The 14,085-nt window shown below is 37.8% G+C and overlaps 2 protein-coding genes across 2 annotated transcripts in view; one reads left to right on the top strand and one right to left on the bottom strand.

The window, feature by feature from the left end:
• The window catches only part of HACD3 (3-hydroxyacyl-CoA dehydratase 3), a 35,943-nt gene extending 23,320 nt beyond the window's left edge, over positions 1 to 12,623 (top strand). Inside the window, exons 7-11 of the mRNA XM_081101864.1 lie at positions 4,127 to 4,254; positions 5,700 to 5,812; positions 6,963 to 7,069; positions 7,836 to 7,967; positions 10,968 to 12,623. Coding sequence (XP_080957990.1) covers positions 4,127 to 4,254; positions 5,700 to 5,812; positions 6,963 to 7,069; positions 7,836 to 7,967; positions 10,968 to 11,044 — 557 coding nt within the window. The 3' untranslated portion in view covers positions 11,045 to 12,623. The remainder of the gene's footprint in view (positions 1 to 4,126; positions 4,255 to 5,699; positions 5,813 to 6,962; positions 7,070 to 7,835; positions 7,968 to 10,967) is intronic.
• Positions 12,624 to 13,138: 515 nt separating this feature from the next.
• Positions 13,139 to 14,085, bottom strand: part of INTS14 (integrator complex subunit 14) — a 32,352-nt gene continuing 31,405 nt past the window's right edge. Inside the window, exon 12 of the mRNA XM_081101838.1 lies at positions 13,139 to 13,995. Coding sequence (XP_080957964.1) covers positions 13,744 to 13,995 — 252 coding nt within the window. The 3' untranslated portion in view covers positions 13,139 to 13,743. The remainder of the gene's footprint in view (positions 13,996 to 14,085) is intronic.

The raw sequence follows: 14,085 nt of genomic DNA, 5'->3' as shown, positions 1-14,085 counted from the left end.
TATATTGAGATTAGCAGCATGGGGATAGAGAGTGATGGAAAATTGCAACAAAGACCAATAAAGATTGATTTATTTACATATAAAGAACTTGTACACATTACTTTAAATATGTGAAAACTCCACCGGATAAACTATAAAGTATGTACACAAAAGTCATAAGAGGAACTAAAACTAATTTAATATACAGAAAAAATGTTTAACAGCAATGATGAAGAAATAAGACTTTTTTATTGTCAATTTTGCAAAGTTATAAAAGATACCTAAATCAACAGGACATATGCTAAAATAGACACACCAATGGCTACTGTAAAGGTACATAATTACAACTCTTGGGAAATTATTTGGCAAAGTGAATCAGGAAATTTAACTGTTCATATCCTTGGAACCTGATAATTTCACTTCTAGAACTATGCTCTAAAGCAGTGGTTCTCAACCTTCCCCAATGCCGCGACTCTAATACAGTTCCTCATGTTGTGGTGGCCCCCAATTTCATTGTTACAAATTGAACATAATTAAAGCATAGTGATTAATCACAAAAACAATATATAATTATATATGTGTTTTCCGATGGTCTTAGGCGGCCCCTGTGAAAGGGTCGTTCGACCCCCAAAGGGGTCGCGACCCACAGGTTGAGAACCACTGCTCTAAAGAAAGGCCTGAAACTGCCAGAGAAGCTTTTTCAAAAAGATAGACATCATGGCATTATTTATATTAGTGACAGATTAGAAGCTACCTAAATGTGCAGTGCGGAATTGGTTTAGAATATTCCCTCAGTGGAATGTTGTGAAACAAATATAAAGTATTTGAAGAGTTTGTAATAACATGTAAAAATACTGATAACAGGCTAAATAAATAACAAATTTATTCTTCCAGTTAGTTCACACCCATATAAAAAGGTGAAAATGAACCAATATACCGAAAAGATTGGGAGGAAATATGCCATTTTCAAGTGATTTGAATGTGGATAATTTTTTTTTATTTTATTTTATTTTATTATTATTTTTTTTTAAATATATTTTATTGATTTTTCACAGAGAGGAAGGGAGAGAGATAGAGAGTTAGAAACATCGATGAGAGAGAAACATCGATCAGCCGCCTCCTGCACATCTCCCACTGGGGATGTGCCCGCAACCCAGGTACATGCCCCCGACCGGAATCGAACCTGGGACCCCTCAGTCCGCAGGCCGACGCTCTGTCCACTGAGCCAAACCGGTTTCGGCTGAATGTGGATAATTTAAAAAATTTCTTCATTTTGTAAAATAAATAGGAGTATAAATATAAGTACAATGGAAAAATATAAACTCTATTTAAAGAGAGAAAAAACTTCTGTCGACTGTTTTCTTCTTCACTCCTAAATTTTTTCATCTGAGGTTTGTATAAGATGTATTGTAGTTGGGTCTAGAGTCATTTGAGAGAAGTGCATGTTTTTCTAGCCTTCTTAACACCTTGGAATTCTGCAAATCACAGTTTAAACCAGCATAGTTGGATTGATTCTGAGTGTTGCTGTGCAAGCCTGCTGGCCTGATGCAGTTCAAAAGCTGCTAAGTATCTGGGTCATGTGTTAAAGTAAGCTGCATGGATTTGTAATTTCTATTTTGGCTCCGAGCCTCTTCCTAACCACCTGTTGGTTTAATTCTTCCCTTATCAGTTCTCAGAGAAGAGTTGGGCCTAGCACCCAACGTTCTAGCTTGCTTTTGCAATTTTCTCGTTTTGAATAAAGGATGTTGGTGAATGGCAGATTCCACACATGCACTTGTTTTTTCATGTAATCATGTATTTGCTAACCTTCATGTGCTAAGGAAACAGCAGTATTCACTTGGGCTTATGTCAAAACTCTTGTGTGAGCTTGCCTAGCTCTCTATTAAGTAATACTTTTTTATTAAATCAATTTATAATTTTTTTTCTAATTGTAAAAATGTGTTAATTACAGAAGAAATCAGAAAATAAAGACTTAAAACAAAAACTCTACCATAATCGCAACTATGAGAGCAGCAGATTCTTGGCTCGTTGGTTCTTGTCACCTTTCCCACAAAGCTTCCTTGGGAACAGTTCCTAAAGTGAAATTGTGGGATTAAAGGACAAATTGTTTTTAGGGATTTTGATGTATAATGTCCAGAAAAAGTATATACTGTTTTATACTACCACTGTTTAAATCCATATTCCATTCACATATGAGTGCCTTTTCCTATTTTCAAGAAAATTTTTTTTCAAATTATAAAATTAAATGTGCTGATTTTAAAAAGTTTGTAAAATGGGGGAAAACAGGGGCAAAGGTGTAGGAGAAGGAAGGGGAGGTTAATAAGCCATTGTCTTTCACTATTAATATTCCCATACACTGCCTTTTAGTCTTTTTTCCTCCTACAGTTAAAAATAATCATCATAATGTTTGTATATACAATTTTGCATCTTGTTTTTAAAAACAATATTATAAGCATTTTAATGTTACTAATATTCTTTGTAACTATCATTTTAGAAATCAGATTTCTATTCCTGAATTGAAACAAGGATCAATTTCCCATAAAATCAGAGGCAAAGCCCAGAAGATCTAATTTTTGTTTACCATATGCCGAGTCTTAAGTCACAACTTTCTAAGTATGAGGGGTCCTCATTTTATAAAGGCCACTTAAAGTGAACCCCTTTCTCAGTGACACCAGAATTTTAATTGTAAATGTGCCAAAGGATTTGATGGGATTTTGTCTTGAAAAAGGGGCATTTAATATTATGAAAAAAATTTATTTTATATATAGCAAAATTTAAATTGTAATTTTGCTTGCATGTGGAAATATGTCTGTTCCTCATTCCTTTGGGAGCAGGAATACCTCCATAACATGCTACATAAAAGGAGTTCTCAGGGCTGCCAACCTTACAGTAGAGGTTGAGTAGTAGTATATTTCTCCTACATAGAAAAAATAAATAAATTGTAATTTTGCATTAATTTTTTTCAAAGAAAATAATTAGTCAGATTTTGAACTGCATATTGATGGAATTTTTCTGGTAAAATTATGTATCAGCAATATATACCATTTTCATTTCACATTTGACTTTGCAGCAGGATTGTAAAATGATTCATTTCTGCAAAAATACTTCAGAGTTTTTCTTCAATTTTGATAAGGGCCTCTTTTATTCATCATTATTTAAATCATATCCTTTGAGGCTCCTACAGTGTCATCTTTGTTGGTAGCTGTCCTAACTCTGCCAGACCCTCGGAAGCACTACTTGGATTTAATAAGCAGCCAAGAATCCTAAACTTTCTGCAATGTGTAGGACAAACAGTTGTCCTCTCCAAAATGTCACGGGTGGCCTGGCTGGGACACACTGCAAAGAGGAATGTGGGAATGCAGGGTGTGAGGTGAGGATCAGTGATCAGTATGAAAAGTAAAGAATTTTATATTGTGGACCACTCAGAATTGAGACCACATTTGCTGACCTCATAAGCAATAACTGTTATTTTAAATTATTATACAACATCCATGAAGTAATATACTATAGTTTACTCAAACTTCCCATACCCTTAAATATGTAGACAGTTTCTACTTTAATGTACTTAGAAATGTTTCAGAGAGCAACCTTGTTTCTAAAGTTTTTTCTTCTTCTTCATTTTAGACTTTTTTTTAGTTAGGCTAGATTCTCAGAATAAGAATAATTAGGATTAAATATATAAGCACAATTAAGGTTTTTGAAAGTTAATTTTATTCAATATTCTTGTACTTCTATTTATGATTATACAATTTTTGAGATTTTAGAATGTTAGATTGCATTGAATGAGATATAGTTTTAGCTCTAAATTAAATTAGATAATGGAGCTGAAAAGAATTATTGGCTGTGCTTGATACATAGATTTTTCAGGATATAATAACTGAATGAAGTGTAGGTATGCTTCTTTTGCTTGCTTTTTAAAATGAGAAGTGCATACAGGTTTATGTGTTAACTTTGTGGTAACCAATAGACTTCCATGATTCTGCAGGCCTGCTTTCTTTCAGCGTAGTTGGTTATTAAACTTGAATCTGACTGGATATTTATTATACCTTTTTAAAAACTCCTTTCATGTGAGGCATTATGTAGTTTGAGAAATAATCCTGTTGTCATTTGCCAGCTCATTTACCCTTAATGTATTTTTGTTCCATAGAGTCCTTCTATGACACATTTCACACCATAGCTGACATGATGTATTTCTGCCAGATGTTGGCAGTTGTGGAGTCTATCAATGCAGCAATTGGAGTTACTAAGTCACCAGTGATACCTTCTGTTATCCAGGTATTAAATAGTTGATCTCAAGGGTGGGGAATGAAAGAGTTCAGTGTTTGTTTAGTAGTTATGCCACAATTTTCTGAGAAGTTTCAATTAGTAAAAATACCTGTTGGCATAGGAAAGCATTGTTTTATCTGAACAAGGAGGAAAAATTTAAGCCTCAGGAATATTTTCCAAAGTAAACTTTTGCCATTTCAAGTCGATTTCATTATAACATCTTCATGAAGTCACAGTTATACAAAGAGCTGTAAAACAAGGGAAACTTGATTTTCAGGCAGGAGCAGAAAATCCTACCCTCAATCTTCTTAGCTAGAAACATGCTTGGTCTCCTTCTACCTTGGGTGAAAAAGGCCAGATAATACCTCGAAACTCTTTTTACTTTGGACTTTCTTTCATATATGAGGGTGGCTCTTCTCACTTGTGTGGGGATCTCTCCCCCTAATACATCTATGTAATTTCCAATATTTGGAAGATTGTTACCAGGAATGGAGCAGCAAAGCCTTTCATCCTCCTTTCGGTTTCCTAACTGTGCAATCACGTACCATTAAATACCACCTATCCAGACACGGGGGACCAGGTGATTATTGGTTAGTTTTTTCTGGAGTAGTTTTTATAATTCTACCCTTTTGTGGTGTACCAACTCTGGCATGCTAATAGTATCCGTTGCATGGTAAAGGGTGTTAATACAGTAGCCTTGTTATTTCTAGGTTTTCTGCCCTTGGAAAGAGTCTGCTTGGTTTAGTTTAAAAAATGAAAAGGGGATAGTGATTGACTTACTAATATGGAATAATATTTTTTGTATGTCAGTGACTAGTACAGATAAGCATTAGGGTAGAATTTCTAGGGCAAGATGGATGGGACAGGTTCAGTATCCCATTGTATAGGTCCAGCAGGTTCCATTCACATAGGATACAATGTGAATGAAGCCTCCGGGAGCTGGGCAGTGCCACATGATTCTAAGTGGATGAAGTAAGTTGCAGAATAATACATGTAGCATAATTTCAGCACATTAAAGAACAGGCAAAGCAAAACAGTATATTGCATAGGAATACATACATAAATAGTGAGCCTATAAAGAAAAACAGTGGAATGGTTAACACAAGATAGTAGTTACTTACGGGGGCGGGAGAGGGAATGCCATATTGGTAATGTTCTATTTCTTAACTTGGGTTATGCAGACAAATGTTCATTGGTCAGTATCCTTTAAACTGTTTGTGTGTTTTTACACACACACACAAACATACATTTACACACACACACATACTCACTTATCCAGAAAGACTGGTTTGGACATTTAACTTGTTTCAAAACTGGAGCAGAGGATTAAACAGTTGAGCTCAATCTTTTTTTATTTACTTTGAATTTAGTGGGGTTAGATTTCAAATAACCATGTATATGGTTTTTAAAATATATTTTTAAACTTTTTTCTCTCTTTTGGGTCCTCTTAATAGCTTTTTGGAAGAAATTTCATTTTGTTTATCATCTTTGGCACTATGGAAGAAATGCAAAACAAAGCCGTGGTTTTCTTTGTGTTTTATATGTGGAGCACAATTGAAATTTTCAGGTAGGTAGAAATGCTAGGATGGTATTTGAATGCTTCTCCTTTGGGTCAGCTCTCTTCTTGAGAGAGTTGCTGTCTTACCCAGAGTCTCATTTGGTTTGGGATTAAGGTTCCACCTATGGAGAGTGTAGCTGCAGCTGTGTGCTCTGCAAAAGTTTTTTTAAACCGTCATTGGATCGTAGTGCCAGCCTGGGCACTGGGGAGCAGGAGAGACCCAGAGAAATGAAAAGACCCATCTTACCTTTCAGTATCTTGCTGTCTTGGTGGGAAGAGAAAAATTCATGAAAGGGCAGAAAAACCTGGGGTTGAAGGAGCAATCCAGGTTGGATGGAACTAGTGAAGACTAGCCTTCTAAAAGGGATGGTAAAAATGAATCTTTTACTTCAAGATTTCTGAAGTTTAAATTGACCTCTTACCTGCTTCTTCCATCCTCAGTTGTCAATAAAATAATATTTTAAAAAAACCCAATTAAAGTAGATGTATTCTTCTCTACCAGACCATACATATTCCATAAGTGTGATTGAAGGCTAAAGGTCTTTGGCGATATGCTTAAGTATACTTAATTTTTAAAAAAATATATATTTTATTGATTTTTTACAGAGAGGAAGGGAGAAGGATAGAGAGTTAGAAACATCGATGAGAGAGAAACATCGATCAGCTGCCCCCTGCACACTCCCCACTGGGGATGTGCCCGCAACCAAGGTACATGCCCTTGACCGGAATCGAACCTGGGATCCTTGAGTCCGCAGGCCGGTGCTCTATCCGCTGAGCCAAACCGGTCAGGGCAGTATACTTAATTTTGATAGCATTCGTTTATCTAGAGATTAAGTGCCGTCAGTGTGTCTGTCAGCCTTACCTACTTGGAATGTCGATCAGAACTAGGAACAAACCCAAAAAACTTATCCATTCCACATACTCAACTATTTCAGAGAGGGTTCCTTTGAGACCTACACTTAGCCTGTCTTTAAAGAGAGTTCACATCCTTTGAAGGTGGGAGGAGCATGATGGGAGTTTGTGGGTAAATAGCCCAGGATTATACTTCTGTTCTGAAGACGTGTGGCTAATTGTGAAATGGTTCTGTTTGAATGATGTTCTAGGGTTACATTCAGAACCTGAAGTGGCTTTCAGTATCTGAATTCCTTATTTTCAATAGGTACCCCTACTACATGCTTTGCTGCATTGACATGGATTGGAAAGTGCTCACATGGCTTCGTTACACTGTGTGGATTCCTTTATATCCTCTGGGATGTTTGGCAGAAGGTACTTTCAGGAACTCTATGTTTTATAGCTTAGCTCCAAGGGATAGCTAAGCCAATAGGCCAGATCTTTTTTCCTCCCTCTGCCTGCCTTAGTCAATATATGGTTGTTGGACTTTTTAGGAGTATCTTCCTAGTGGCTTCCTTCCATATACTCCTGTTCCAGGAGTGTGGCACATTTGGAAGCTGGTGGTCATGCATCGTATTCATATGGTAGTTTTAATTTTCCAAAGCATGTTCATATTTTTATTTTACTTTTTAAAAAAAATGATTTTAGAGAAGAAGGTTGAGGGAGAGATAGAAACACCAATGTCAAGAGAGAATCATTGATCAGCTGCCTCCTACACCCTCCTACTGGGGATCGAGCCTGAAACCTGGGCATGTGCCCTGATCAGGCATCAAACTGTGACATCCTGGTTCATAGGTCAGTGCTCAACCACTGAGCCACACTGGGTAGAGCAGGTTCATATTTATGACTTAATTTTATTCTGACCAACAACTAGTGGTAGGGATTTTTCTCTCCATTTATAGAATGGGAAACTGAAGCCCAGTGTTATCAAATGGTTGTTCCTCATTCACCTTCAGTTGTCATCTTGGAGGCTCATCTCTTAGGAAAACGAGGGGAAAAAGCAGAGCATACGCCCTATGTGCAAAGGGAGGAGGAAGCATTTTCAACAAACCCGTGCCTGAAACTTGGAGGGGTTAGAAGGTGCTGTCACTAGATGTGGCTGCTTTATTTGCTTCTAACAAGTTCTTGTTTCTGCTTTCAGCTGTCTCAGTGATCCAGTCCATCCCCGTGTTCAATGAAACAGGGAGATTCAGTTTCACATTGCCATATCCCATGGAAATCAAAGTTAGATTTTCCTTTTTTCTTCAGGTTTATCTTATAATGCTATTTTTAGGTAAGTATTGGTTCTGTAATAGACTTTTTCCTCTCACTTCATTAGAGTGTAGAGCTAAATGATTCAAACTTTTAAAAGTCTTTAGGATTCTTATTTCCAAAAGAGTAGTATAGAGTTAGAGAATGATTGCTTTGCAGAACAGACCACTAGGAGAATATGCTCTGTATGGGAAGTATTTCTTCCCAAATCCCCAGTGATTATCTTTCTTGGTCACTGGGAACTCACCATAATATATTTTATGTTTAAAACAATGGAAGAAGCTCTTTTAAAATAGGATAAGAAGCTCATTTTACTTTTACTAATTTCAGTAGCACATTCCTTATCCAGAGTTTACAGGAGTGGTAATACAACTGGTAGCAAGAAGGAAGAACAGCCAAGAGATGTCATAAAGCTTTCTGCCTAACAGTAGGAGGCTTCCCTGCTCCTCATGTAAAACCTGCTTGCTTATTTATTAATTTATTTTATATAAAATATAAATTTTTGCCTTAATTCATAAAAACTAAAAGAAGGGAAAATATGTAAACCTAAATTATTGCAAATATGATTTATAAGCCTTTCTAACTATAAAGACTTTACTTTAGATGAAGTTCTAATACATTTTAACATAATTTATGTATTTATCCCTGCTTTACACAAGTCTTGAGGTGGCCCTAAATAAGTACGGCTCTCTGGTGTCCTAGTAACAGAGGTTGTGACAGCAAGATGGTATATTAGGTATCTATTGTTGTCTAACAAATTACCCCAGAATTTAGCAGTCTGAGATGACAAACATTTATTCTCTCACATGGTTTCTGAGGGTCAGGAAGCAGCCCAGTTGGGTGGCCCGGCTCAGGGTCCCTCATGAGGTTTCAGTCAAGTGGTCAGCTCAGCTGGTGCTAGTTTCTGCAGGCTTGACTGGGGCTGGAGGATCTGTTCCAAGCTCACTGACGTAGTTGTGGACAGAAAGCTTGTTTCTAGCTGCAGTACTTCTCCCTGTGGCTGCTCATGACATGGCTTGCCCCACAGCAAGTGATCTGAGAGACAGAAGCCACACTGCCTTTTAAAAAATTTATCTACTTATTTAATTTTTGATTGTAAGATGCTTGACATATTGTATAAATTTAAAGTGTACAACATATTGATTTGATACGTCTATACATTGTAATATGATTGCCATTGCAGTGATAATAGCACTCTGTCTCCACACTTTTATAACCTAACCGCAGAAGTGACACACCGTCACCATTTCCATATTCTGTTGGTTACATTAGACCTACCCAGTGAAGTGTGGGAGGGGGACTGCACAAGGGTATGAAATACCAAGAGGTGTAGGGATCACTGGGACCATCTTGGAGGGTGGCTACCGCAGACACTGAGAGGAAGACCACAAAAAGTAAACCCAAGAAGCCAGAAAGTCCAGCGGTCTTGGTCATTTAGTATCAGGGAGAAGAGATCTACACTTCGGGGTAGCGTACATGGCAGAAGCACAGTTAATAGTACAACTTATGGGTGTAGGTCATTTGCTAAAATTAAATTTTATTCCATTTCTTATTTTCTATTTCAGAAAAGGTGTAATACATTTCAGAAAGATTTCTAACCAAAAGTGTTAAAATAGTTGGGCAGTTGAAGGGAATAAGCTTCAGTTTGGAAAATGCACTCATTAAGAGCTCTTCACCTCTGTTACTGGATAAACCTATTACTGTAATTACGCTCCATGAGGTGGGCATACTGAAAGGGTTAAAGAGGAATAAATATTGGAAAGACCTTAAAATATTTTACTAAAGAAGTTAGAAAGGTAGAAGCATTTTACTGTGCACTAACCTTAGTGGCTTTTTTCATGTTGCTTATGTTAATTTTTAAGGTTTTATACTCATATCTAGTTTGCCTACAATGAATATGCAGTTGTTCTTATTCTTCAGAATGAAATAAATCCTAAATCTGCATAATTTAGAAGCAGTAATAACAACCAGTTACGTTTGTATACAGATCAAAGTGCTTTTCTAAACCTGTGTTCTCTCACAATCAGCCTGTAAAATAAGTGTTTTTAACTCTGCTGCACAATGAGGAAACTGAAGTGAGGCTAAGCCACAGTGATGAAGTAGAACTGAAATTTGTTCTTTCTGACTGAAATCCTGTGTTGTTTTTTTTAAAAAATATTTTTTTTATTGATTTCAGAGAGGCAGGGAAAGGGAGAGAGAAATAGAAACAGCAAAAATGAGAATCATTGATTGGCTGCCTCCTACCCGCTCCATACTGGTGATCGAGCCCACAACCTGGGCGTGTGCCCTGACTGGGAATTGAACGGTGACCTGGTTCATAGGTTGATGCTCAACCACTGAGCCATGCTGGCTGGGCTGAAATCCTGTATTTTCTAAATGAGAAGATTGTGCTTCCTAGAAAAGTATCCCCCACCTTTTATTTTATTTTTAATTTCTTTATTGATTAAGGTATTACATATGTGTCCTTATCCCCTAGTACTCCCCCCCCCCCACACACACACCTTTTAAACTATTGCTTAATACAGTTTATTGCATAGCCTTGAATTAAAAATTGGGTTGTTTCTGTACTTCAGATTTGTGTATTTTATGTAAGTCTTACTTGAAAAGAAATTGGGAGAAAAATATTGTGAACTCTAAGGAAATGTTTAGGGATATTGATGTCTGTAACTTTTACTGAAAAACATAAAAAATTAGATGGGAATGGATATGTGATTAAAAAAATGTAATAGAGTTAAAGTTTAATCTAGATGGTATTTACTGTACAACAACTTAATCTTTTTTGTATGTTTGAAAATTTTTATAATAAAATATGGGAGAAAGTGAAATTGTAAACCCACTGGGAGAAACCTGAGTGGTCTCTAGTGCATTGTTACTAACTTGTTACTGAATCGTACTTCCTGAGCAGCTGCACTAAGCACAGAGGGGTATGAAAAACAGCCAGCGAGACTGTCCCTGCCCAAGAGCTTCTGGTTATAAACAGGACAAAGATTCTCATGTCTAATTGGCCTCTTTTCTTTTTCAGGGTTATACATAAATTTCCGTCACCTTTATAAACAGCGCAGGCGGCACTATGGACAAAAAAAGAAGAAAATCCACTGAAAAGAGATTTAGATGACTTCTTGCCATGTAGACTTTTGAGCCTAATCTATAATTCTTACAGTTTTACCTTCTTGTACTGATGTAAAAGTTTTTTTTAACGTTAAATGATTAAATTCTCAGTAAGGCTATCTCTTCTCCTTTCCCCAGTTACATCCTGAATTTATTGTATTATCTTAGTGTAGTACTTGCATGATATCTGATGACAGGTTTGTTCTTTTGAAATCTGTTAGTGACATCAGACAGCCCTGTCCCCACCCACTCCGTGTCCAGTCTGTTTTACACAAGCCAGAGATTTCATCAGTGCCCTGAACCTACTAGGTACTGGCCATTCTTACAGCTGGAATTTGTTCTTTTCAGCTATTGATTGTGGAAGAAAAACAAGATTGTTTTGCTCTATAGGAGCCTGTGAAAGTGACCTAGGCAGGACCTAATATATTCTGTACCCAAAGGGTTAATAAGTGGAGTGGCATTGATTTTTTGAAAATCTGTTTGACTCAGTCACTGATAAAACATTTGAGTCCAAGTGGGCCTTGAGAACTCATATTACCTCTGAATTTCTTGGCCTCTCTAACAATATCTGTTACTATACAGTGCTTACCTGTGTGGACACAGAATGATTTGAGAAACCAGTCAGAACCTTGGAACACCATGATCACTTACTTCATTCCAAGATAAATCAGACTATTTTCAACTTTAAAGATGAAACATGAGTTAGAAAATAATGAGATTATAGGAGTTCCAACCCCAAATGGTTACAGGGGTCAGAAAGGTCAAACTGGCCACAAGACAGCTGCCTGCAGTGCAGCCTGTAGCAAACTGGCAACACTGGACTAGGCCAGTCTAAGCACACCTGCAAAACTGCCGTAGGCTGTGCACAGACAGACAACGCCAGCTTCTTTCCCTGACCTGGGAAGTCCATTTGTGGACCTGTCAGAGTAAGTGGTGGGATTGTTTGTTTTTTAGTAGACCTCAAAACACCTTTTATTCTGCTGTTGTTTCACCTCTGAAGTAGGACAGTGAACAGAGAACATTGGCTAGAGAATCACCAGCTGGTCCATTAACACAGACTCCTGGCAGGAAACCCACCAACAGAGGAACTGAAAAAAATGTAGGCATTATGAAGTTTGGCCATTGTCAAAAACATCAATTTCTTCCACATTCCAAGCAAAATGTGTTAGAAGTAATGCTTGTATGAAAGAATTTAAGCAATTGAGCAATTGTGCCATTCCCATTGTTTCTGAGGAAAAAGGGACTAAATGAGCTATGCTGTTTCTCTGAGCCCAAGATTGAAACTTGGTTTGACCTAAAAACCTATGATTAGCATAGGCTGGCTGATTTTTTTACAAGTTCATTGCACTGAAGGATATTTTGCATGTCTGTAACTTCTGTCAATACTTGTTTGTATTAACTTCTGATATTCTTTCACCTGAGTTTCTGTGTGTAATTATTGCAGATTAGCTTTGCAGCAGATTATACTGCATCTGTGGCAGAATCTTACGTTCTTACAAGCCTTTTTGTTGCTGTCTGAGAAAGCAGAAGATTGTGTATTTCTATTAAACATTTACAGTCAAAATCCTAACTTGTGTTTAGAGATCATTTATTTACTCTACTGGTCTTCAAATTGTTAGTGATAAAGTCCTTTTTCCAGACAAAATATTATATAGCAGTTCAGCATGTTAAACCAAAAGTAGATGCTCAGGTTGAAGCCTGAGGGAGTAATACTTTAGGCCAGCAGTCGCCAACCTTTCGGACCTCATGGACCACCAGTGGTCCACGGACCACCAGTTGGCGACCGCTGCTTTAGGTGGTCCACAGAGCAATTTGAAAAGCACTGATAATATAAATAAAACCTAGAGAAGCTACAGGACTTGCCCAATGTCATGAAGCTAGCTGATGAATTGGAAAGGGAGCTAACTGCAGTGACCTGTCAGAATCTACCTGAATGGAACTTGGCGTAGGCAATGAGGCCTAACAGGTGTCGGAAATAAGGAAGTCAGTATGGAACCCAAGAAACCCTCATGATTTATGAATCTGCCGCACAGAAAGCTCAAATTATATCCACACAGGACAGACCAAAAGACAAAGACTCATTAATTTACCAGTGAAACCATTTTATAGAAAATCAAATACTTTTTCATTAAAAAACAAAGCTTGAAGAAATGGGAATAATTCTTTACATTTATGGCTGCTGTTTAAAAGTCTGTATCTCAAGACATACCAAAAGCAACTAAGTGTTACCACTAAGTTTTGCCCAAGTTCTAAGAAAAGTTCCGAAACTTAGTGGTGTAGGGCTTGTCCTTAGCTAGTCCCAGTCTGGGTTGCTCATTCCAAGGGCAGAATCTTGAAAATGTCCTTATGATTGAGAGGAGAGAAGATGCCTTTCAGAAAGCCAGAGGACCCCTGTGGGTTAGGTTTCCTGAGGAAGGGAGAGAGCTCTGTACCAATCAAACCATCAAGCTTCTCAGAAGATGTACCCATTACGGGAGCCACAGGTGTCTTCTGGGCTGAAAGAGCTTAGAAAGAGAAGGTCAAAGCCCTTCTCGGACAGTTGCAGCCACTCAAACCAGCAAGGGGTGCTTCTGAGGCAGCCTCAGGGAGGTCTCCAGGTGGTGGCTGCAGAGGTGAACACCCTGGAGAAGTTTTTACCCGAAATCATTTGGACTTAAAATGAGAAGGAAGGAAGACTCCCAAAGTCAGCTTTACATTCTTTCAGTGCTGCTCCCGGAGAAGTCTGTCTGCAAAGGTGTGATGTTGTGGTCGTAGCCCGCGTACTCGGAGGTGCCAGTACTGGCCAGCTTGAGCTGCTGGGCAGCGTGGGTCAGCTGGAAGGCTGCATCGGGGTGGGCGGTGTCGGGCAGCAGCGTGCACTCCCTTTCCAGCATGTCAGCCACCCCTTTGAGCAGGTCCAGGAAACCAAAGGCCAGGGCAGCCTTTCGTAAACGGTTCAGTTCCTGAAATAAGATAAAAAAAAAATGAATGTTCCTAAAATGCAATTTCCTTAACACATATTAAAAACACACACCAAAAACCTTTTTTTTTTT

This window comes from Myotis nattereri (assembly GCF_964212035.1).
Source record: "Myotis nattereri genome assembly, chromosome: 1".
Lineage (NCBI taxonomy): Eukaryota > Metazoa > Chordata > Mammalia > Chiroptera > Vespertilionidae > Myotis > Myotis nattereri.
Note: the sequence above shows the minus strand (reverse complement) of the source record. Positions and strands in the feature narration are given on the sequence as shown.